General features: G+C 39.7%; 1 protein-coding gene across 3 annotated transcripts; it reads right to left on the bottom strand.

Moving 5' to 3' along the window:
- Positions 1-22,936, bottom strand: LOC145990166 (uncharacterized). 3 transcript variants are annotated; one of them, XM_083125827.1, is made up of 6 exons: positions 22,765-22,936; positions 11,134-11,208; positions 8,874-9,128; positions 7,141-7,664; positions 4,318-4,514; positions 1-843 (listed from the first exon to the last, which is right to left on the bottom strand). In XM_083125827.1, the coding sequence occupies exons 1-6, from the start codon at positions 22,858-22,860 to the stop codon at positions 611-613; spliced, it is 1,380 nt and encodes a 459-aa protein (XP_082981953.1). In that variant the 5' UTR covers positions 22,861-22,936; the 3' UTR covers positions 1-610. The 3 variants fall into 3 exon arrangements, with proteins under 3 accessions (XP_082981953.1, XP_082981954.1, XP_082981955.1); XM_083125828.1 differs by having other exon boundaries at positions 1-840; XM_083125829.1 differs by lacking the exon at positions 1-843 and adding an exon at positions 867-970.
- Positions 22,937-23,844: the final 908 nt, after the last annotated feature.

Genomic DNA, 23,844 nt, shown 5'->3' with positions numbered 1-23,844 from the left:
TCGAGAATATTTAGACCCCATGAAAGTATCATGTGGCATGGACGTCCGCAGGATTTTTTCCAGGGAGGGGCAAGGAAGGTATATTTTTCCGGGGGGGGCCAACATGGCATATTTTCCACAATAATAGTGTTCATCCCTCAAAAAAACATTGCTTAATTGAATTCATTAACACACATTATTGTGGCTGAAATTAAATTATATGTGTGAAATATGTAATTTTTGGTTGACTTATGTTTTCCAGGGGGGGGCCACGGCCCCCCCTTCCGGACGCCCATGTCATGTGGTATTTTGCAGACTTCATGAAATACTGAAACTCCGGAAAACTACTGCATTGGTTAGTATTGAGATTAAAATCAAGCTATACTTGTACCACTGGTATTTACAAATACGGACTAAATCAGAATCAACTCGGTTGTAGTATTGATGAATGTAAGAAGTACAAAGCAGATGATTTTTCAGACATCTATATACACACTGCACACACTGAAAAATAATCTTTTAGAAATATATTTGCATAGGAACTCGTATAAAAATATTAACTTTTTTTTGTACATTTATGTGTATGGACAAACATTGTGTTTAAAGTGTAGATGAACATTTTCCACTTCATTCATGTTTTCTTAAGCTTTCTCTTCTTGCTCAAAAACTCTTTCACTTCTTTAATCATTTGCTTTGTATCGTCTTTGTCACTACTATCATCACTCATGTCTGTCTCACTGCTATCCGAATCTGTTACCTGAAAATCATCAGAACTTGTGTCATTCAAGAATGAGTCATCATAGTCATAATCCTCTTCGTCATCAACTTCATCCTTCTTCTCTTGGGTCTTCTTCTTTGCAGCTGCTGAAATATCAGCATATAATACAAATTTGCTTGCCTGGTTAATTGTGTGAACCTATGATTTAATGATGGGGAGGAAGAAATTGTTACCAATTTAGCATAGGAGAGGTGGGTATCTGATTAATTTGACCTGAAAAAGAAAGTCCAAAAAAACTGATACAAATAGTTTTAAAAAAATAAAATTATTCATAAAGAAATTATTGAAACATTGGTGGCACTTACAGAAAAGAGGGCTAGTTATGAATACATAGGTACAAAAGCTCACCCACACCAACAGACTACCACTTCTTCAAACATCTCGACAACTTCCTATGATGCTGTCAAAAACACCTTTCAACGGCTCATTGACTCCAGAAGCCCGAATTTTTTTTCTACCAAAATAAATAAACTTGTTTCTCATTGGCAAAAATGTGTTGAATAGAATGGTTATTTTTCAATTAGTAAAAATAAGTTTAAACAAAGTTCTAGCATGTCAGCACAAAATCGGGCATTATTTTTGCATCAACTTGATATATGAGGGTGAATCAAATATGAACGAGCCTTGTGCGGAAAATCAAAATTTATTGAAGGAAACATAGACATTGTCACATCCTATTTTTCTACATAGTCTACGCCCTTAGTGATACATTTTTCCCAATGTTGTGGTAGGTTCTTGATGCCGTTCTCGTAGAATGAAGCTGGGCAGGTAGCCAACCAGTTGCGCACAAAGGTTTCCACCTGATTGTTGGTTGCAAATCGCTTGCCCCCAAGTGCTTCTTTGAGGGGTCCGAACAGGTGAAAATCACATGGTGAAAGGTCTGGGCTGTATGGTGGATGCGGAAGCGGATCCCAGTGCATTTCCACCAGTTTCTGCTGCGTAACATGTGCTGTATGGGGTATGGCATTGTCGTGGAGGAACAAGACCTGACGGATGGGACAGCCTCGTCGTTTGCGTCGATACTGCACCTTAACTTGATCCAGGAGGCCGCAGTAGTAGGGTGCGTTGATGGTCCGACGTTCGTGTCAGAAATCCACCAGTAGGATCCCCCTCCAGTCCCAAAACACAGTGGCCAACACCTTCCCCGCAGACAACCGAACTTTGGCCTTCACGGGGTTTCCTTCGCCTTTCCTCCTCCACTCTATGCTGGCATGCTTGGATGCTGGGGTGTAATGATGCACCCATGTCTCGTCACAGGTAACGATGCGTTCCAATGCAAAAATGCTTCCCCTTCCACGTCAAAACGAGTGTGAAGCTGGCGAGCAATGCGAACTCGGTCATCTTTTTGAGCAACATTCAGCAGCTTAGGAACCCACCGAGCTGTGATTTTGCGGAAGCCCAAGTGCTTTGTGATGATTGATTGGACACTTCCATAGCTCACACCAAGTTCTGCCGCAATTTGCTTCACAGTGACTCGGCGATCCTGTTCGACAAGCTCACGAACACGAGCCATGTTGTCATTCGTCACACTGGTGCGAGGACGACGGGGGTGCACTTCATTTGCAACACGTTCACGGCCTTGCTGGAATTCCTTACACCACACCTTCACTCTTGCCCACGAGAGGGTACCATTTCCAAACTGGGCCTGCAGTCTCCGGTAAATTTCGGCCGGTTTGACGTTTTTCTGGGTGAGGAACTTGATGATTATGCATTGCGCAACAGACACTGGCACACACTGCTCACTCATCGTGAGAGCTACTAAACAAAGCATGCGACATGCCGGCTGTTCTAGTTCCTGACTCAGGACAGCCCCACCTACCGGCCGCACATGCCCAATCACACCCTGCTACCCATTCCAACGCTTAGCCAATCAAGGCTCGTTCATATTTGATTCACCCTCGTAATAAACCACGTCAAGACCCATGTTCGATACCCGAAGTGGGATTTCAGGTGTGAATTCTTCCTGCAATGTGTCTGCATGAAATGGCTCTGGGTTTTACCCAGTTCTGTTAAGTGAGAAGAAGGCTAAAGGTAGTTGGAGTATGGTACTGATCATATCACCTCCGCAACCCTTCATGGCATGTTGGAATGCGTAAAAGGTAATTTTACCTTTCATTTTGCATGCCTCATAAGTTACTTGCATTCTAGAAATGTAGAATGCTTAGATCTGAACGAATGCCATTAACCCATTAACTGCGGCAGAGCTATATATACAAGGTATGCAGAAATTCAACAGGATTTACAAAACTTCTGTGGAGATGCCTGCATGGGTTACAGTACAGTGAAAAGGTGGTGAAACATTTTACAGGTGATAACACATTGTTGACAAGCCTCGTAGTGGCAGACCAAAAACAGCTTCCATGCTCAACAACATGGGCCACATTGACGAGCTTATCTTAAGTGACAGGAAGATAACTGCACGAGAAATTGCACATTATCTGAACATTGGACACAGTGATTTACAGAACATCATAGGGGCTCTTGGTTATAACAAGGGTGGCAAGGCTACTGACAAATGAGACCATAAACATACACGTTTGACCATCTGCTTTGGAAATTGAAAAGATGGGATGGGAGTTAATGCCCCATGATTCCTACACCCCAGACCTAGCTCCGTCTGACTTTCAGTTGTTGGCTCCATTGAAGAACAGAATGCAGGGTACCAGGTTTGACAACAATGACACGAAGAAGGATGAAGTTCGCTGATGGTTATGTCGTGCAGAAACTGACTTCTGCACGAGTGGCATTTTTCAGCTGCAATTACGGTGGCGCAAATGTGTTGACTGATCTGGACGTTATGTGGAAAAGTACCAACAAGGTACAAATTATGTATTACCATAGGTAGATTAAAATTGGTCGTTTCTGACTTTATGCGCTATGACTTAGCTCATTATGGTATTTGACAATTAACGGTTTTTGCATTGTGGCAAGTCATTTTTATAGACACCACTTTTTCGTGCTATTATTAGTCTATGTGGGCTATTGGCAATCAAAAAAATCCACTGTTGATGCTGTTTTAGTTCCTGAAAATTGCAATGTGGAATTATAGCGGAGGTGGTCAAGTTGGTAGGGTGTCTGACTGCCATGTGGGAGACCTGGGTTCGATTTATGGGATGGGTGTTCTGAGGTCCGAATTTCACTGGCCTAGTCCCTGCATAAAGTGGCTCTGGGGTTCACCCAGTCTCAAATCAATGGGTACCTAGGGTCAACCCTGGAGGGTAAAGGTGGGTGTGGCTCTACTCCCACATCCCCTAAATGTACCCTCATGGCATGGTGCAGTATGCAGGGGGAGCTTTGCCTTTTACCTTACCTAATATAGAATGTTTATTTGTGGCAGAGTATATATATATATATATTGTTTTCCTTAGCCTCATTTTGCGTAAAGTCTTTTTATAGATTTTTTTTTTTTGATGCATCTATACAGATGATTTCGTTTTGGTTACATTTCCCTTCAATGTTGCCGCAGGCAAGGGGTTAACAATGGCTAATATTGATATGTCAATAACAATACATGATCCTGAGAGTGAAAATTAAAGGATATAAATAATATGCAAACTTACCCCGAGCTTTAGGTGCCTGCTGAGTATTCTGGGTATGTTTGAACTGCTTTTTATGGTCTGGATTTTTCCGGTAGCATGCAGTCCCATATTCACATTCTGGACGGCTATCATCATCATCATCGTCATTTCCATGTGAAGCATCAACGTAATCAGGATCACCTGGATGGCTGAAGTCTCTCTTGTGTGCTGGGTTCTTCCTGCAATGAGAAAAATTGTTTGTTTGATTTTTGATATCTAGCGTCTGCCACTTTGGCTAATGGACACTTACAAAGAACATCCATGTGCAGGCTGCGATTCGAACCTGGGACATCTTGCATCGTAGCGGCCTGTGCAAGAGCTAACACATGTTTAAGTATTTAGGCATCATTAATAATAATAATAACCTGTGGCGCAACAACCCATTAGGATCAGTCCCTACCTACTAATTGTCAACCTCCCACCTGCTGAGGTGGGAGATCATTTAACCAGTTACCGGGTGACGTGTGGTCAGAACAAATCCCCAGTCGTTGTTGCAGGTTTCCAAGACCAGGTTACGCTACTCATTCATAGCTCCCCAAGTTCCTCACATTGGTTGGTGGCCAGCTGTCCCATACGCATGCCGAAATCTCAGAAGAAAAGTTGTTACGCTTCCCCCAGGAGACTGGAACCTGCGTGCATCCTGTAGCCGGAGCCCGAAGCATGCTGCCTTAAGAAAAATCAATCGGCAAATGTGCATGAACTTGTTCATTTTAATGAGATGATGATGGCGTTTCAGGAGTTGGCACACTTATTTCTTACAAGTTGTTACACTTATTTCTTACGAGTTGGCAATATTGGCCACTTTCTTTCAAATCCGCGAAACGTAAAAAAAACACGCAAGGGGTCCCATGAATTTAGCATGGATGTCGTCAGTGTTTTGAACCCCTTGTTCCCAGCGTGGAATCTTCACAGCAACAGGGAATTTTGGGGCAAGGAAAGGTGTTGCTTATGACAGGGAAATTCCCCCTCTGGGCCAAGAACACCACTTGCAGACAATTGGGACAAGTGGGAGAGGCTGCTGACCTCTTCAAACAACCAGAGTACATGTCGGAGTGAGGGGAGGTTGGGAGGGTTTGTTGGCTGTCCAATTATGGTTTATGCTTATGACCGCACCTAAAAATAACCGAACTGACAAAGGACAATGCAAAGTACTCTTGTTCTGTAGTTCAAGTGGAATCGCGTTGGGTTCATTTCCTTGGTGCACAGACCTTTATTTCTTTCAAGGCAGTTCACTTTGTAGTGTGGGGAGTGAGTGCGTGGATTATATTTTTGTGAATTATATGTGCTGTGTTGTGTAGTGAACTATATGAATGCCATAATTAACGAGTAATTTACTCAGCTTATGTATGAGGATAAGCTTCAAATCGATGTTGAATTTTTGTTTTTAGTCCACTTTGTGCAGAGAGAGAGGACTGGACCTATAATTTAATGTCGGATCCGAACCACTATGTGCCTCCACTGGGTATCAAACCCAGGACCCCTTCATTTCAAAGGAATGACATTGCCACTATGCCAATGAGGAGGCCCCAAGCTTCAACTCGTGAAGATATGTAGGTCACAGACACTCCAAAAGAAGTATGCGAGGTAAGAAGTTTATTATATATTTTATTCTCGCTTCACAATATCACTTCACTTCAAAATCCTGAAAAATGAAAAAGAACCCTCTTTCCTCCCCACAATCAAATTTGTGTCCATTCGAACATTATGACAGTGAGATAGTCAGATTTTGGTGTATGGTTTTAGAAGCGATATCGGGCGGGACAATGCAGAGTCTGTCAGTGGTGACCAGCTTATGGCAGGGGTGCAACGTTGTACAGTTAGGAAGTTGCGGCATGCCGTGTTCTTGCATGCAAGAAGTTTTCATAAAACTCGCCACTTTAAGGTTCATCATAAGATGGGGCAAGTTTTGAATCCGACTGTCCAAGTTCCATAAATTTTCGTCGCCTACAGCCAGAGTTATTGTTTCTTGAAGAAACACTGGTAAACAACACATCTCAACACACACAGAATGATCCTTTCATTTTCCTTCCATCTGTGTTCTTCCTTGCCACCCTGTTGACACAGCTGAGTTGTTGTGTCGGGAAAACAATAGGTGTTCAATTCATCTCACAATGACCCTTCATTGTCGTGGGCATTCTCGAACATTGTGAGTCGAGTCCGTTTGAGTTCAGCATTTTTGTAGCAAACACGGTGTAAAATTATGGCTGATAATTTACTCATACCCCACAAAGAACAGTTGTGAGAGGATTTAGTATAGCCTTTATGTACAAATGTTGTGCAACAACGTGTGTTCCATGAGTGTTATTTAATAATTCTCTGTCTTTCCCTTCCACCAGCAGTTAGTTTGGAAATAGTGCAGTAGTACTGGCTGCATATTGGCTGTACTCATGTTTCCTCTAAAAGCATACACAGTATAGTTTCATTCTCACCCATAAAAAAAGAAGTGCCAGTACGGTATACAACCAGAAAAAAAAAAGCACTGGTTTTGGTTAATTTTATACTGTATCGTATCCCCAGGTTTTAAATCACTGCAATCACAGTCTTGGAGAGTGGATTCAAGACTAAACCAGTGAGTAAATATGCGGCATTAAGGGAGATTTCAAACTGAAGCAACAATTGCCAAGAAACATGTGTTGTTTGGAAACCAACCATCAGAAGTAAATGCAGCCCTTCAAACTGAAGCAACACAACAAGCTACATGAGCCACTGTGTCACCTCAGTGTGGGCCCATTTTGCTTGTCGCTTTGGTCTGAAAGCTTCTTAACATGCACTATACCACAAGAAAGAATGAATAGAAAAAGGTACCTGTAACAAGCTGCTCCATATGTACAGAATGGCCGCACCTTTTGTTGTTTGTCTGCTTTTGTATCTGTCGAATCTTCATTTGTACTCTCATAATTTTCATTAAGGCATACACCATCTTCATTTTCTCTGTCCACTTCAATATCTTCAACAGTCTTCTCAACACTATCTTCATTCTCCTTACTGTTATCTTCTTCCCCTTTGTTATTCACAGCAGCTTCACCATCTTCAGATTTTATTTTTTCGCTAGCTTTACTTGCTTTCTCGTTGTTCTCACCTGCTTCAATGTCTTCATTTTCTACATCCTCCTGCGATAACTCATTTTCATTTCCTTTTGCCTTCTTCCTTCTCGTTGGTTTACTTTCATCAACTTTTCTTTTATGCCTTCCTTTTTGCTGTCCAGTCTTCTTACCCTTGTTTCTTGCATCTTTCTCTTCATCATCATCTTCTTCTTCTCCCAGCATCCATTTAGGTAGCTTTCGGTTCTTCTTTTCAGTATTTGCTGTGTCTGTTGCATAATCTTTTACCTGCAGAAAAATAATGTGTTACCACCATGGCGTTGGATTTCTACGGCAAAAATAAATAAATAAGTAAATGCTGGGGCTCCTACCTACACAAATGGCTACCACTCTTGCCACTGGTGCAAGCAGTCCTAGGTTTGATTCCTGCTAGAAGCTCCCAAAATATTGGAACTCGACCAGCTCTAATGATGACTCTGGGATGGAGTCGAAAGCTTACACAGGCTTATAAAGTATCTTTTATCAGATTGATTATTCGTTTTGTGATTTTTAACATTATATTTTTAAAATTTATAAATAACATATAAATTAAAAAGAGCTTAACACATCCTTGCCAGGGTGGTTTCACCAATTCCTTCCTCCTGCGCCAAAGTGGTTGGTTATTGGACTTTATTTTGCAAATTCTGCTTTTTTCCTGTAAAAAATAGAACAGCCAAAACACTTTTATGTAAACTCGATTCCCCATGCCTTATGCGCATCATTGTTATACTCGTGACAGACGGCACGCTACGAAAACGAAGTGCAAGCCACATGTTTTGGTCATTAATGACCGACATGGCAAAGAACGTGGTAATTTCAATTCATACATAAAACATTGTATACAAATCATATTTCATCTAGAATAAAGTAAATGTAAACGTAACATACTTACTTCATAAAGTACTGTAAGTAACTATATTACAGTTAATTTAACAACTAAGAGTTGGGTGGCAGAGCTCAAGGAATAAATTGATTGACTGATTGATTTAGCTGATTTTACTTTGCTTTTCTGCCACTTTCGGCTAATTGCGAAGATGAGGATGAATGATGATGAGACGGATGAAAAGACAATCATAAATATATAGGGACAACACACCACAAGCCGCAGAGATGATTATTTTGGCTCTGAGCCCAGATGCTAAACCCCGTGGCAGAGTGGTTAGCATATCGCGCTACGATGCCAGGGGTCCCGGTTTCGAATCCTGGCCTGGGCATGGACGTTTGTGAGTGTCCATTCATCAATTTCATCATATCATCACTCACCCTCATCTTCGCAAATTAGCCAAAAGTGGCACAAGAAGCGAAGTAAAATAAAGCATATCAATCAATCAAAACGAAATGCTAAAGCATTGACAGTCTGCAAAATGTAGTCCAGAGTGTACTATATGGAAGGGAGGTTGTATTTGAGTGCCTTTGGAAAGGGTCATCCTAAATAAAGAAATTATCATCATTAAATACCTTGTCATTTAGCTCTGGTAAAGCACCATTTTCCTTTACTTCCTCCTTTTCCAATGGACTAACTGGTGCAGAAGAACTCACTTCTTGCAGTTGCTCGGTCTCCCGTCCATCGTGCCGAATGACCACTTTATACTGGTAAGAGGTAGGCAGAAGACCAAAACAATCCCCATCCTGCAGAACCACTGTGTCACCTTCATTGACCATTGCATACGTGTTCTCTCCCTTCTTCTTGTAGAAGCAAGGATTCACATGAACCTACAACACGTAAAATTTGTTTAAAATTTGATTAAAACGTGAGCATACCAAATTCCATGTTGAAACTTCTCGTAATTGAGAATAACACCATGTAACAAAAAAAAAGTTATTTTTTGTTTAAGTGAATTTTTGTTTTGTTTATGATAAATTAGGTCAAAACTAATATGTATGTGGTATTGCTACCTTCATGTAATTATTTTTCTGGTAATGGTGGTCAATCATATGAAATGTATTGGTTAACATGAATTAAGCATAGGAAAATTCATAAGATAAAACTGTGCGACCTAGTATTCTAAAATCTGTTTTGTTTTTGTTTTGGAGGGTGGCAGTATGTAAGGATGGCATCTTCCCGTCGCTGTAAGCATGATACAGACAGTTTTTGCTATGTGTGTGGCATCTTCCTTAGTTCAAAGGCACTAAAACATAGGATAAAGGAGGGCAACAACTTCTGCTCAGCGTTCAAATCTTATTTCGGTATGTCTGTGGGAGCTTTCAAGTACCTCCAGACTGTTTTCCCCAAACTATCCAAGGCTAAGATAAAGGGTGGAATTTTTGTGAGCCCTCAAGTGAAGAAACTTCTTAACGCTGACAACTTCATCAGAAAGATTCGACCTGTTGAAAGAAATGCCTGGAATAGCTTCAGGGACATAGTGAATAGTTTCCTGGGTAATCACAGGGTGGAAAATTACAGAGATGTAGTACAGGGTCTTCTGAATAACTACAAAGCAATGGGATGTAGAATATCTCTAAAGGTCCATGTACTCCACTCACATCTAGATGTCTTCAAATCCCACATGGGTGCATACTCAGAGGAACAGGGCGAAAGGTTTCATCAGGACTTATAATTGTTTGAAAGAAGGTACCAGAGACAGTATAATGAGCGGATGCTAGGCGATTACATCTGGGGACTGATCAAAGAAGCTGATGGACATCTCAATAGGAAAAGTAGGAAAACAACACATTTTTAGAGACCTTATTATCTTTACATGGAATGTACAGGTCTTCATGTGCTGTAGCCCTTTCTTTATATTTCTTCACTCCATTTTGACATGTGTTCAAACTTGTTTATCAATGTAAACCAGCTCTCATTGTCCCAAATACATGCATTTACTAAAAAATCAGAAAATCGTTGTCATTTCATTAAAAACAATTTCCCACATGCACAATTGTGTTTTTCTAGTGTTTTGTAGTAAACTGCATCAGAAACAGGAAAAAAATTCACTTAAACAAATTTTTGTTACATGGTGTAATTTATGCATGTGCACCAACAAAATGCTGGATAATAAACAAAGCAAGCTTTGCAACAATGTCAGATTAAAACCACCGGTCATTCTTGTGTCAAATCAACCAATAAAATAATATTTTTAATTTCTGACTTTGAAGATGTTTGTTTACTCATTGTACCTATCAAGAGGACTAAAAATTGAAACTTCTAGACTTTTTGGGCTCTTTGATTTTAAGCTATTGACTTTCAATAAAGTAAAAAATGCAAAAATTTGACAATATTTTGAAATTTTCAAGCAATTGTGGATCAAAAACTATTTGACCAAGAGAGATAAAATTGGTGTCATTCACTTCTGCCTTTATAGAGCTTTCATTTGAAATGCAACGTGACTGTGGCATTTCAATTTTTGTAACTCTTTCTAAAACTTCGAAAACACCCTTTTTAATTTTTTTTTAAAAAAATATATATTTTAGACACACCAATTGACCTATTTGTGTGCCAAATTTCATAGTGGGACGGCAATGGGTTCCTATGGAAATTATTATTTATTATAATGTACATGAAATTTGCTAAATTTGTTGACTTTCATGTTAAAACTGTAACTATAAGCTGAGTGGTTTATATTGAAATCTTCATATTAATTGCTTTTATAATTTTTCGGAGTTCAGTGTTCATTCCTTATTTCTATTACATGTTACTTTTAGGTAACAAACTTAGAATGCCCTGTATGAAAACAAACACACTTTATATTATTAAAAGGTAATATTTTAAGTTACTTACGGAAGTAAGTGTCAATTTTCCATTCTTCTCTGCTTGAAGGAGACCATGCTGTCTTGAGATTTTCTTATTGGTGCACTTGACAAAAAGAAAGAAAATGAAAAATACATAAGAAAAGCACAGAAAACATGTACAAGAACGTGAAATGGATTTGAATTTGTAAAATTACAAACACATTCATGTAGAAAATTTAGTGAAAAATTGTGAAAAAGTAAAAACATTGTTTATTGTGGATACTATAGATTACTGGGGTTAACTGCTCGTGTGCTACAGCACCCGATGAGGCTGCTACATGTGGAATTAATTTGTCATTACCAGGGCTAGGATTTATATGTAAATACATACTTTTATTTTGACAAATTACCACTGACATTTTGTAATACCTTTCTGAATAGTAATGTTTGTAGTGATTCAAGACACATTTTATTGTCAATATTTTTACCTTTAATGCCTACTTTTACACATTTAAGGAAAACATACTTAATTTTAATTTTACATATTTCAACAGGTTTATTTCACATACTGTTCATCTTTAATCAATTTGGAATTGTTCAAAAGAAAGAAATTACGTGACTCCATGAGCATTTCAACTCTTGGCTCTGGCACGTGTTCTTGAAGGAACTGTTTGTGATTTGTATCTTGGAGGGGTATTGAAAGTATTGGAGATTTAAGGTTGGCAATGCTGGTGTAATGTCAGAGGGTGCAAGTTTTACTGCAGACGATGTTTCAGTGCATATCATGACTTATCACACCAAACTTGAGCACCTTTTTGTTAAGAGCCCTATTTCATCTTCTGACATAAGCACGGAATTCTTTCACTGCTCGGTAAATTTTGTTAGGTTTACAACTCTTAACATAAATACACTAGATCTAGCCTAACGTCAGAAGGCGAAATATGCCACCTGACCACAAAGGTGTGTGAATTTGGTGCAGTGAGTGACATCCTCAATGTCACATGGTACATTAGTTTTGTTTGGAAGGTGGGCATGTGTCTGCAGTATGGTATGGAGCAGATTTATTTCCGTGAGTTCCAGAAGGATGGTTTAGTGACTGGGAACAAGAAATGTATCAAGTGTAGCAGTCAATATCACAGGAATGTAGGGATGAGGTTCAAAATATGGCAGCGAGCAGAGAGTGGGTTGGTGGAATTCCTTTTCAGGTGTTCCAAATGTAATTTGGATTGCTCCACTCTGACCAGAACATTTTTTGCAAATATGAAATTGTGTCTGATGCATTTTTTTTCCCTCAGTTATATTTCTGTGGTCTTGCATAGTTTCCCTTTGTCCCATCTCCACTGGTAAATACTTTAAAAAATTTGGTACTTTAGTATTTACGGACAACCTGCTTTGTGCAATTGTGTAATTAACATTCATTATTTAGGTTAGGTCCTATTATGTCCATAAGTGTTTCCTTTGCTTTCCCAGAAAACAGACGGCCTGAAATCAGGTAGTCTGTATAATACTAAAGTACCAAAAATTTATAATTTTGGAAATAGTTGTTAGGTTAGGAGGGTTACATTTGGTTACAATGGTAATGTGGCGTTTTTATTTGTTAGTACTTCAAAAAATTATATATTTTCGTTCATTTGGAAAATGGTTGTTAGGTTAGGGGGATTAGGTTTAGTGGCAATATTAATTAATAGTAATAGTAATTAAAAAGGAATGGATTTATACGTAAATATATATTTATGTATGAAGCTGAAATTACTTCTATTTTGTAATATCTTTGCACATCATGGCATGTAGACTCAAAAAGTTCAGTTTTCATTTTCCATATATATATTACATTTTGGCCCACATTTTAAAAATTTTAGGTAATTTTACATATTTCTTTCATATTTCAGAACATTTCTCAACTTATAGCCTACTCTATATTTGCACAATAACTACATGAGCCCGTGTGACTGAAAGAGTTCGGTGAATTTCTTGCGACTAACTGACAATGTCCGAAGTGACGTTAAACAAGCGAAAGTTTACCACCTTTTTATACCTTTCAATTGTGTTAATTACAAGTTTTCAGTCATCGAAACAATAATGTTTTTTCTTCCTGTTTTACACCTCCAAACAGTTTACTTTTAATGTTGTAAAACACTTGAAATTCCTGTTTATTTACAATTGTTGTCAACAACAGAGAATAAGGGCTCAAGCATTGGCAATGTTGGAAAAGAGTCGCAAGTGAAGCAGTCCATTGCTAACCCCACCCTCTACTAGTTTTGTGCCTGACAGAAGCGCTAGAAACAACAATTTTGTAGCACATGCACAAAATTTCTCTTCAAGAGTGTCACGCTAGTAGTTACAGTGCCAAGGCTATTTTATGTAGCTTGTGTAGTACCATATTATTAAAAAGGATTTTTTTTCTAAATGTAAGTCCATATTTTGGAAATTAATTTGTTGCTACCTTAGGATGTTACTTTTGCTGATGTTTGGGAATTCTTACGGAAAAAGGACTGAAATTAATCGAAATAGAAGTTTGGTTTACTTACGTGGGAGATACTTTGGGATCAAACAGCTCCATTATTTGCATTATCCGCATGCTGGAAGCACTTTTATATTACGTAAAATGGCCCAAGTTCCTTTTGTTTTATTGTGATTGCATCAATTACATGGTTCGATTTCGATTTACGTATGTTAACACATACTGCGGAGTTGTAGCGATTACATAAGATTTTGTTCGGCGCAAGTTTCTTTTCTTATATTGCAATTTAATTATGCTACGAATGCAATGGATGATATTCAATGTGACGTCAGCAGCGAAAGGCATGATGGGAAATCTGGTCAAACCTCGCGTGCTCCGGCACTCAGTCTGGCAAGACAGAGCAAGCGTGAAGTGAAGCAAATGCTGAGTGCATGAAAATGACCCGATGTTTAACATTTTAATTGTATTACTATTATTGTATATTTGTATATTTTCAAATGAAGTTTCCTTTTAGTGAATTAATGCGTTGTGTATGTGTGTGTGCCATTGTTTATGTATTAATTGTGAGAGAACATCATACCTTTATCAATTTCGTCGGTGGTTAAGATGGCGTGATTTTTCCAATCCGGGTTGAAATATGACTCGTATTTTAAAGGCAACTACTGTGTTTACTCTTTACATCCGCATGCTTTGCAACGCGTGTGGTTGTTGAACGATCTCTAATAATGTTCACAGAAAGTTTGAAATACTGCTTATCAATCAGCGGGTGCGTTCGAAGTATGCGCATATTTGTATATACTTTTCAGCATATCTTCTATGCCTATCTCACTTTCAATACACATATGAAAAGTGACAGTGATACGTTACAGCCTTAAAAAATTTAGTACATAATTTTGTACTTTGGAACATTTCTATAAATTATCTATTTCACGAGACAAAGTTTGTTTTAATTCACTTTTTTAAAAATATATTTTTAATTTTCTTTGAAATTCCCTGCAGCGGGAATCGAATTTCAGATCCTTCGATTACAAGGGTTTAGGATTAGCCACTGCACTATCGGATAGGTCTGATTGATTCCATGAGAAACAGGCTCCATAGTCCTGTATTTGTCTTGTATGTTACATAGCTTTATACAACGTTGTTTTGTGGCAAATAGCAGCTTTTTAGATACTCTGGTCATTGTTGAAGTCTACATTTGGTATATAATCTAATGTGAAATTCTACATTTGGTTTATAATAGTTATATTTGTACCTTGAATCACTTCCACAAAAGCTGAGCGCAATACTTATCAAACGTATTTTCAACATGCTCAGTCTGTGCTGCGAAACTTTGCCGGAAAAATGGCCGCGGGCATGCTATTGCACAATGGATTGTGGGGGAAGTTGTTCACTGAATAGCATCGATTTTAACATGGTTCAATTTCGATTTACCGGTACTACTGTTAGCACATACTGCGGAGTTTTAGCAATTACTTAAGAATTTGCTCAATATATGCTTTCGTAGTTATGTTAGGCAGGCCAGGTTTGGCTCTCTTAGCATTAAAATAAAGGGTAAAACTATCAAAGCCGGGAAACGGATTTCTTCAAATTTACAGGAGAAAGTACTTACGGAATTGAGTTTCTGTGTAATTTTGGAAGGTCGTAGAAGTGTTTTCTCACATTTTTCAATGTATTTGGCTGCTAAATCATGTATTTTTCTATAATAATGTCCGTCCGATGCACGAAAGCTGTTGCTTGCATTTCCAGCCATGTACTTGAACCGGATGTTGCGAGCATCTGATGACGTAATCCCCGGTAAGTGTTTCCAAACACATTTTTTTTCACTATATTGCCCAACCTAAAACAACCTTACCGTGATGGTGCATGGGGCTATTCGTGGATGGTTATACGATCCAGAATGGTTTTTGGGGCTATGCGTGAATGGTTTTTGGGGCTATGCGGGAATGGTTTTTGGGGCTATGCAGGAATGGTTTTCGGGGCTATGTGGGAATTTTTCTGTTAAGAAGGTAGAAACACTGCTATGGCTTTTGAAACACAACGCTAGTCAAGATTTGCCCGCCATTTTGCGTGTTCAGGAAGCTAGAAAAGAACAAACAATAATTACTTGATATGTCGACAATAGATACTAATTTCGTTCAGAAAAACGAAATCCCTTGTTAAACAATCTTTCGCAATGCAGAATAGGTAAGTACGAATGTCAACAATTACAGAATAAAAGAGTTACAGACATTTCCTGGCTTTGATAGTTTTACCAAATAAAGTCTAAATGCATTCTACTAAGGTTGTGAATTACTTCTACATTAATTACCATTAGTCTAAGATACTTACAGTCACTTGTCAGCGGAAAAGGAACGACTTGAGATGACCGGACCCAGGCACGTATGCAAGGGGGGGGCTCAGGGGGCTCGAGCCCCCCCCCCCGAAAATTTGTGGTTTATACTAGATAAAATGAGATTTTTAGCTTCCCCCATGTGTGTGTGTGCGTGTGTGAAATAAAATATTGTTACCATAATTTGACAAGAGAAGTAATGTTCGAGACAAGGAGGAAAATGTTCTAGAATCCTGAGGTTCTAGCAAAATAAGCAAACAAACTAATCCACACAAACTTTCTTCTTTCCCTTGGTTGCTTCCTCGGACGCACCAAAGAAGTGGATCTGTCCTGTCCCTCCGATATGTTGAGAGAAGCACAGATGTTGAGTGGGTTGGGTGACGGGAGCGTTGTCCAGGTCAAGTGATGAAGGACACATATTGCTTCAACATTCTTTTCTCCCCACATCCCAGGCTCCAGGTCTCCAAACTGCAAACTGAGAATGTCGAAGGGAGCGATCGTCCCCCCCCCCTTCCCTCGAGCCTTGAAAGGGCGTCGTGGACGACTTCCGCCGAGAGCCTATTCTTCTTCCCTCCTATTTTGATAATTTGAACAACTGAAATGAATTGCAACGAACTTTGCAGTATTAAAGAGCCGATTAGGTGGGCGGAGAAGGCAACCGTACCTTCTCCTGAGGACCCCGAGTGAGCGCTGGTGGTTGACAGGAAGACCACAGGAGTCTTATTTTCCAGGTACTGATAAATAATTAACACCGACTAAAATAAAACAAACATTGAAGCATTTTACAAGACACATGCAAAACATGACCTGGGGAAACCCTCGGTCAACGAATTTGTCCCCTTTCCACCACTCCATCAAAGAAGAGAAACTGCATACATAATTAAAGCCCAAATATGCATTTTTTGGTATAGTGTTTAGACCTATGATAGAAAATATACCAGCCACCTCTGCTTCCTCGCTCATTCTTCTGGCGCCATCATTGTGGAAAGAGCGTAGCTAGAGGAGGGGATCAGGGTGGAGTAAAACTAATTTTTATTTCGGTTGGGGCCCAACTCCCCCTACCCCCCATGGACTAAAACTCTATTAATTCCATATAAGCGTACTATCAGTTGTAATTTTTGGTCATTCGAAATTTTGCTCCTTACAATGGTAAGCATCTTGGCTTCCTCAGATGTAATATGCGAGCAATTGTTAACCTATAAAAAAGGCGCTTTTCGTCTCAGTTCTTATCGGTGAAGGGTGGAGAACAGTCTCACCGGGTGGTGATAGAGAAGTTTGGAACAGTCGATTAAGATTTCGTCAAAAAATTAATTATTGCACAGAATAAGATTTTGTATAACTTTCCTCGACTGTTCACTCTTCTCAAGATTCTCAACATTGGTCTTCACGAAATCAGAAAAAGTAATATGTGACTCGAGAAATCATATCGTACTGTTTGTGAATATTATTACTATTAACATGTTGCGTGTTTTACACTATGTAAATAGTATAATGGTGGTACGTTCCTATTTTATTTTAGTTATTTGGTACTCATATTACTACTTGCCGGAAAGATAATGCAACACTGGTCGTCACCCCACCATTATACCCGTGTCGGCCTCAGTGGCGGAGTGGTTAGCATATCGCGCTACAATGCCAGGGGTCCCGGGTTCGAACCCCGGTCTGGGCATGGGTGTTTGTGAATGCATTCATCAATTTCAGTATATAATAACTCATCCTCATATTCGTAATTAGCCAAAAGTGGCAGAAAAACGAAAACAAATTAACCAAATCAACCATTATACTCGTTTTAGCATGTTTGCACTCTGTCTGATTCTGGACTATGCCCTGTGGGCTTATGAGCTCGTAACTGTATGTATTTCTTTACCACTGCACAAGTTTTCTTTCTTGATTGATTAATTGATTTAGTTTATTTTACTTCGCATTTCTGCCACTTTGACTCATTACGAAGATGATTGGATTGGATTGATTTCTTGTTTTAAGTCCACTTTATGCAGAGTAAGGCTAATCGGGACGGGACCTACAGTTTAAAGTGGGATCCGAACCATGTGCCTTCACCGGGAATCGAATCCGGGACCTCTTCGTTACAAGGCGACGACGATACCACTGCGCTATCGGGGAGGCAAATTACAAAGATGAGGATGAGTGATGATATGATGAAAGGACACTAACAAAGAACACCCATGACCAGGACAGGATTCGAACCCAGAACCCCCGGCATCGTATCACGTTGCGTTGACCACTCTGTCACGGAAGTCGGCACAAGATACAAACTACTTGAGATCGACACATGGTTTGGAAGCAACTGCGACGTCACAGAGACACCCAACACCGGTGATGAAAACCAGCAAGGGGGTTGGGGGTGGGGGGGGGGTAAGGCCACTCACTTAAAAATGTCCAGAAACTTCGAAGCGGTCAGTTGCAACAGTACAGTGCTACACTTTAGTGCGAATATTCACGAAACGTTTTATCTGCGGAACCTTCCAGAATGTAAAAGAGGATACGCGAGTTGAATTTCCCGTTGATCTGTTCAACAGAATCAATTAATGTGACACTTGATAAGTCGATAAGTGATCATCTGAACTGGGCTCATTAAAATGAAGAGAACTATTGACAATTTTATATCTAGCGATTCGAAATTGAAGAGAACTATTGACACATTTTTCCGTAAAGTGCCAAAATCTAGTAACAGTTTTAGTTCGGATCCAGGGCTGAAGACAGCAGAGAAACTACCGGAGCCACAGTGCAGTGCTAGTTCGGGTCCAGAGCTGAAGACAGCAGAGAAACTCCCAGAGCCACAGTGCAGTGCTAGTTCGGGTCCAGAGCTGAAGACAGCAGAGAAACTCCCGGAGCCACAGTGCAGTGCTAGTTCGGGTCCAGAGCTGAAGACAGCATAGAAACTCCCGGAGCCACAGTGCAGTGCTAGTTCGGGTCCAGAGCTGAAGACAGCAGAGAAACTCCCGGAGCCACAGTGCAGTGCTAGTTCGGGTCCAGAGCTGAAAACAGCAGAGAAACTCCTGGAGCCACAGTGCAGTGCTAGTTCGGGTCCAGAACCAAAGAGATTGAAGATCTGTGAAGTGAATGTTCTAGCAGTACCGGATATAGGAGCGGTTGCACAAGGTTTATTAAAAAAAGAAATAAGCTGCACAGATGAACTGAAAACCAAAGTGTTGAGTGATGATTTATTTGTGCCCGGACAAACTTTCGTGTATCCAGTTCGTGTCATTCACGGGATGAAAAGAACTTTTCAAGTTAATTGGTTGAGGAGGTGGAACTGGCTTGCATATTCAAGAGTCGATGATGGAGCTTACTGTAAGTTTTGTGTTGTGTTTGCTGCTGAACTAACCGGCAAAGGCAATCACCAGAAACTGGGACAGTTGGTAACCTTTCCTTTTATTAAATGGAAAGATGCCGTGGAGAAATTCGACACACACTCAAAGACTAACTACCACAAAGAGGCAGCCATTAAGGCCGAAAATTTTATGAATATCGAGAAGAAACAGCAAGAAGATATTGCTGGTTTAATCGACAAGCAGAGAATAAAGGAGAAAGAAGAAAATCGAGCGGCACTCCGACCGGTTGTCGAGACAATCATCTTCTGTGGTCAACACGAGCTGCCGCTTCGAGGTGACAACGACAGTGGTCCACTAAGTCTGGAAGATCCGAATAACAAGGATGGGAAATTTAGGGCCTTGTTAAGGTTTCGTGCGAAGGCAGGGGATAACGTTCTAAAGAATCACATCCAAACTTGCAGGAAGAACGCATCTTACTTCAGTCCACTGATCCAAAACGAAGTGTTAAAAACTTGTGGTGAGCTGATTCAAAGAAAAATGGTGTCCGAGATAAATCAGTCTCAGTATTTTACCATATTGGGGGACGAAACTTGAGATGTATCGGGAACGGAACAGTTTTCGCTGTGCATTAGATTTGTTTCACCATCTAACTGCGTTCGAGAAGACTTCCTTTGTTTCGTGCCAATATATGATATGACTGGTGAAGCCGTGACAGAGACAATTTTGAACACTTGTGAGTGCTTGGGACTTAATATGAACAATTTGGTGGGTCTTGGCTTTGATGGAGCTGCAAATATGGGAGGACACATCAGTGGTGTTCAGGCTAGAATCAGACAGAAGTATCCGTGAGCTGTCTACGTCCACTGTGCCTCTCACCGTTTGAATCTTGCGTTATCGAGTGGATTGTCCATTCCGTGCGTGCGTAACAGCTTCGGAGTAATGAGAGACACTTGTTCATTGTTTCAAAATAACTCGCTAGCTGTAAAAATGCTCAGGGACACCATAGATGCTTTGATGCCTGAAGAGAAGAAACGGTGCCTAGTGAGTTTGTGCGATACGAGATTTATCGAGAGACACGACGCAGTCATTGTGTTCCTTCAGCTCCTGGAACCTATTGTAGCCTGTTTGCGTGATCTTTCTGATAGAAACAGGGCTGTGTCTTCAACAGCGGCGCAATTATTGTCTGCAATTGAAAAAAGCCAATTCATCGTGTCCCTGCTAGTGTGCGAAGAGATTTTCAGTCACACGCTGCCTTTGTCAATGTACTTGCAGAAGCCATCCCATGACCTTGCAACAGCAGTAGAATATGCAGAAAATGTGATCCAAGTCCTGAAAGAGCTGAGAGAAAAGTCCGACCGAAAATTCGGAGAATTGTTCACCGCTGCTAATAACTCCATGAAAAACTTGTTTGGCACTTCGGTTGAAGTGCCTCGGATTTGCAGCAAACAGACCAAAAGGAGTAATTATCCCCACGAGTCGGCCGAGGTATATTTTAGGCGCTCTGTCTGGATCCCCTGTTTGGATGGTGTGATATCAGCTTTGGATGAAAAGTTTTCCAACAACAAGGAATTTCTGTCTAATGTTTCTGTCATCCTTCCCAAAAATGCAAGTCTGCAGAAGATGGACCAGTTAAAGAACATAGTGCAGTACGTGGGCGAAGAAACGACTTTTTCTGAACTGAAAGGGGAATATGCTTTGTGGTGTCAGAAGTGGTCTGGAATGGAGCAGCCATCGGACTTAATAAGCGTACTGGACGCCTGTGATCCCGCTTTCTTCCGAGGTATTCATGCTCTTCTCCGAGTGCTGGCGACAATCCCTATCTCGACAGCTTCTGTGGAGAGATCATTTTCCACAATGAAAAGAATAAAAACATTCTTGAGAAACCGGATGGGAAGTAACAGACTGACAGGTCTGGCACTGCTGTCAGTCCATTGGAGGTCAGTTCCTACTCCTGACGAAGTGCTCGACGCTATGGCTAGGCAAGGACCTAGAAAGATGTTACTTTAAGTGAATCTGACAGGTCCAATTGTTTGCGTTTGTTTATAGGAATTGTATGTTCAGATATTTTATGTGTAAGTGAATGTTGCATAGGATGGTGCATAAATTTAATATTCATTCATTTATTCTTTTTATTTATTCCTTGTCAAAAATGATTGTATCCAGAGGTCGGTACTCCAAGAGTAACTACACTTTTCTCTCATCCAACAAACCTAAGGCCACCCTTAGCAGCACAGTGGACAGCCGTTTCTTTTCTTTCTTTTTTTTTTTTTTTTTCAATTCATGTACCGAACGACTTATTTCTGACTGCAGTGTGAACGTGAAATGTTGATATTTTTTGTTTAAGGCTATATCTTTTTCGTTCTCGTGTATATGCATAACACATATATTATTTTCTAAATATTATTTATTGTGCTCCAACTTTTACTCTATGCTGCTGCCTTTGTTGGTGATCAACTGAGACGTTAATTGTTGTCAGCTTGAAAAAAATAAGACTCAATGGTCTGTAAACAATAACCAACACTAACATATTCAACCATCTTGTGTTGGGTATATCGTAGTTTCTATTGTTTCAATCATGTGAGTGATATTTTGCATGTAATCACATAATAATAACAGTAATAACTTTAGTTTATTTTGGATACAGGAGGCTGAAGCCGATCTCGTTCTTTCTTATCTTTCTGTTTTTGATTTGCATGGCATGTATGTGTGTAGTGTGTACACACACACACACAGACACACACACACATATATATATGTATGTGTGTGTGTGTGTATATATATATATATATATATATATATGGTATAATTATATACAATAGTGAAGTACTATCTTTACACCTATAAAGATATTCTTTAGCCCCCCCCCCCCCCGAAGAGAATTTCTGGATACGTGCCTGACCGGACCCCTCTCCGATTTTCTTCACATTTGGCATACTCACTAATTGAGGCCTCCTAATCACGAATCTGAAGTTAAAATTTGTTGGGAATGTCTAGAAATTGCAAAATAAGTGAAAATAAGGCGTTAGTTTTCGGAATGGAAACAGTCGACTTTCGCGAAATTTTTTGTTTCACAAGCAAATATATATATTCCTGATACTACCATGACACCAAATTTTAACTATGTTTGCCTAACCTAACCGCGTGCCAATGGTTCGGGGGGCTAGCGTCAATGTTTCGCAATTATTTGCAATTTCTAGATCCTGATACTACCACGACACCAAAATTTAACTATGTTTGCCTAACCTAACTGAAACTAACCTAACCACGCGCCAATGGTTTGTGAGGCTAGCGTCAATGGTTCGCAATTTCTAGACGTTTTAGACGTTTCCGACAAATTTTAACTTCAGATTCGTGATTAGGAGGCCTCAATTAGTGACTATGTCAAATATGAAGAAAATCGGAGAGGGGTCCGGTCATCTCAAGTCATACCGCGGGAAATACATTGTCAATGGGAAGCGCGCATGCTTGCGTAAGGTAACTTTTAAGTTACTTTTCTCAACATGAATAACTTTTTTCGAAATCCAAACAGTGCTCATTTCTATATAAAAAGGAAAATTCGTGAGACAAAGATTACCGGTAAATTATGATTTCACTTACATGTAATAAAAGGCCTCGACCAATGGAAATTTCTCCAATTGGGACAGATACATCTTCGGTGTTCTCATCCAATCGTAATAGCTTATATTCTACCATTGAAAAATATATAAACGTCAAAATACTCGAAGGCACATAACAACACAAGTTCTAACTTGAAATCATGACCAACCACAGTTTGTCTGGGGGGTCTCACTTATCGCACAACACTTTAGCAACTCTGTGTTCTGACGTCACGGGAGAAGGCTTTTTAATTTTAGGCTAAATGCCTACTACGTTGTTAGGTTAGTCTAGCTAGGTTTAGTTCTCTTAAATTAATTAAAAATCTTTCATTGTATTTATGCTAATGGAACCTAACCTAACAAACCTAACCTAACCTCGCAGTCTTTCTTCATCTGACGTCAGAACCCAAGATTGCAAAAGTGAAGTGAAATGAGAGCGCCCCAATTGGTCCAACACACAACAGTAAGCAGACAAATTGTCCGTTGGCAGGTTAATTCGCTCGGACATCCGTAATTAAAGCATCTTGATAGAAAAAGTACTCATTAATCAAGAGGGTAATAACTGACCTAACATTAGAATCATTACATTCCTCGGAAGCCATAAAATGTAGTAGAAAAAAGAACGAAACTAGTGGACATTTTAATAGTAATTTTAAGGCGGGTTTCTAACTTTTAGTTGGCAGAAGTAGGTGGCGACACCAGGGGCCCGTCAAGTATCTGAGGCCCGTATTCATAGTTAAATCTCAAGACACTGTGTAAGAGATTCTTAGCCAAGACGATCTTGGGAAGGTAATCTCGTCTTGAGACAGTGTCGTATCTTGAGAAACTCTTGGCTAAGATCCTCTCTTCCCAAGGAAAGAAACCTTCTCTTCGCCAAGATCTCGATCTTGAGATGAGATTGCCTGAAGTGCTGCCAACATTTAAGAAATGCAAGATAAAGTGTCAAAAGAAACAACAAAACACATTTTTAAATACATTAATAAATTACGTGAAGTTATGTAAAGAGTCGTAAAAGTACATTTGTTTCGATAACTGATGATTTTGTTACATAAAATAAATTACTTTCCTGTCTTTGTATGTT

This window comes from Lepisma saccharinum, chromosome 7 (assembly GCF_977018435.1).
Source record: "Lepisma saccharinum chromosome 7, izLepSacc3.1, whole genome shotgun sequence".
Taxonomy (NCBI): Eukaryota; Metazoa; Arthropoda; class Insecta; order Zygentoma; family Lepismatidae; genus Lepisma; species Lepisma saccharinum.
This window is presented reverse-complemented; position numbering and strand designations above follow the sequence as displayed.

What these genes read in the sequence shown, in the direction of transcription:
- LOC145990166 (XM_083125827.1), bottom strand. Translation starts at nt 22,860, where the DNA reads ATGGTAGAATATAAGCTATTACGATTGGATGAGAACACCGAAGATGTA. An exon ending in GAAAATTGACACTTACTTCC is followed by an intron (nt 9,129 to 11,133) that starts GTAAGTAACTTA and finishes TACGTGTTGTAG; the next exon opens with GTTCATGTGAATCCTTGCTT. An exon ending in GCAGGCACCTAAAGCTCGGG is followed by an intron (nt 844 to 4,317) that starts GTAAGTTTGCAT and finishes CTGATATTTCAG; the next exon opens with CAGCTGCAAAGAAGAAGACC.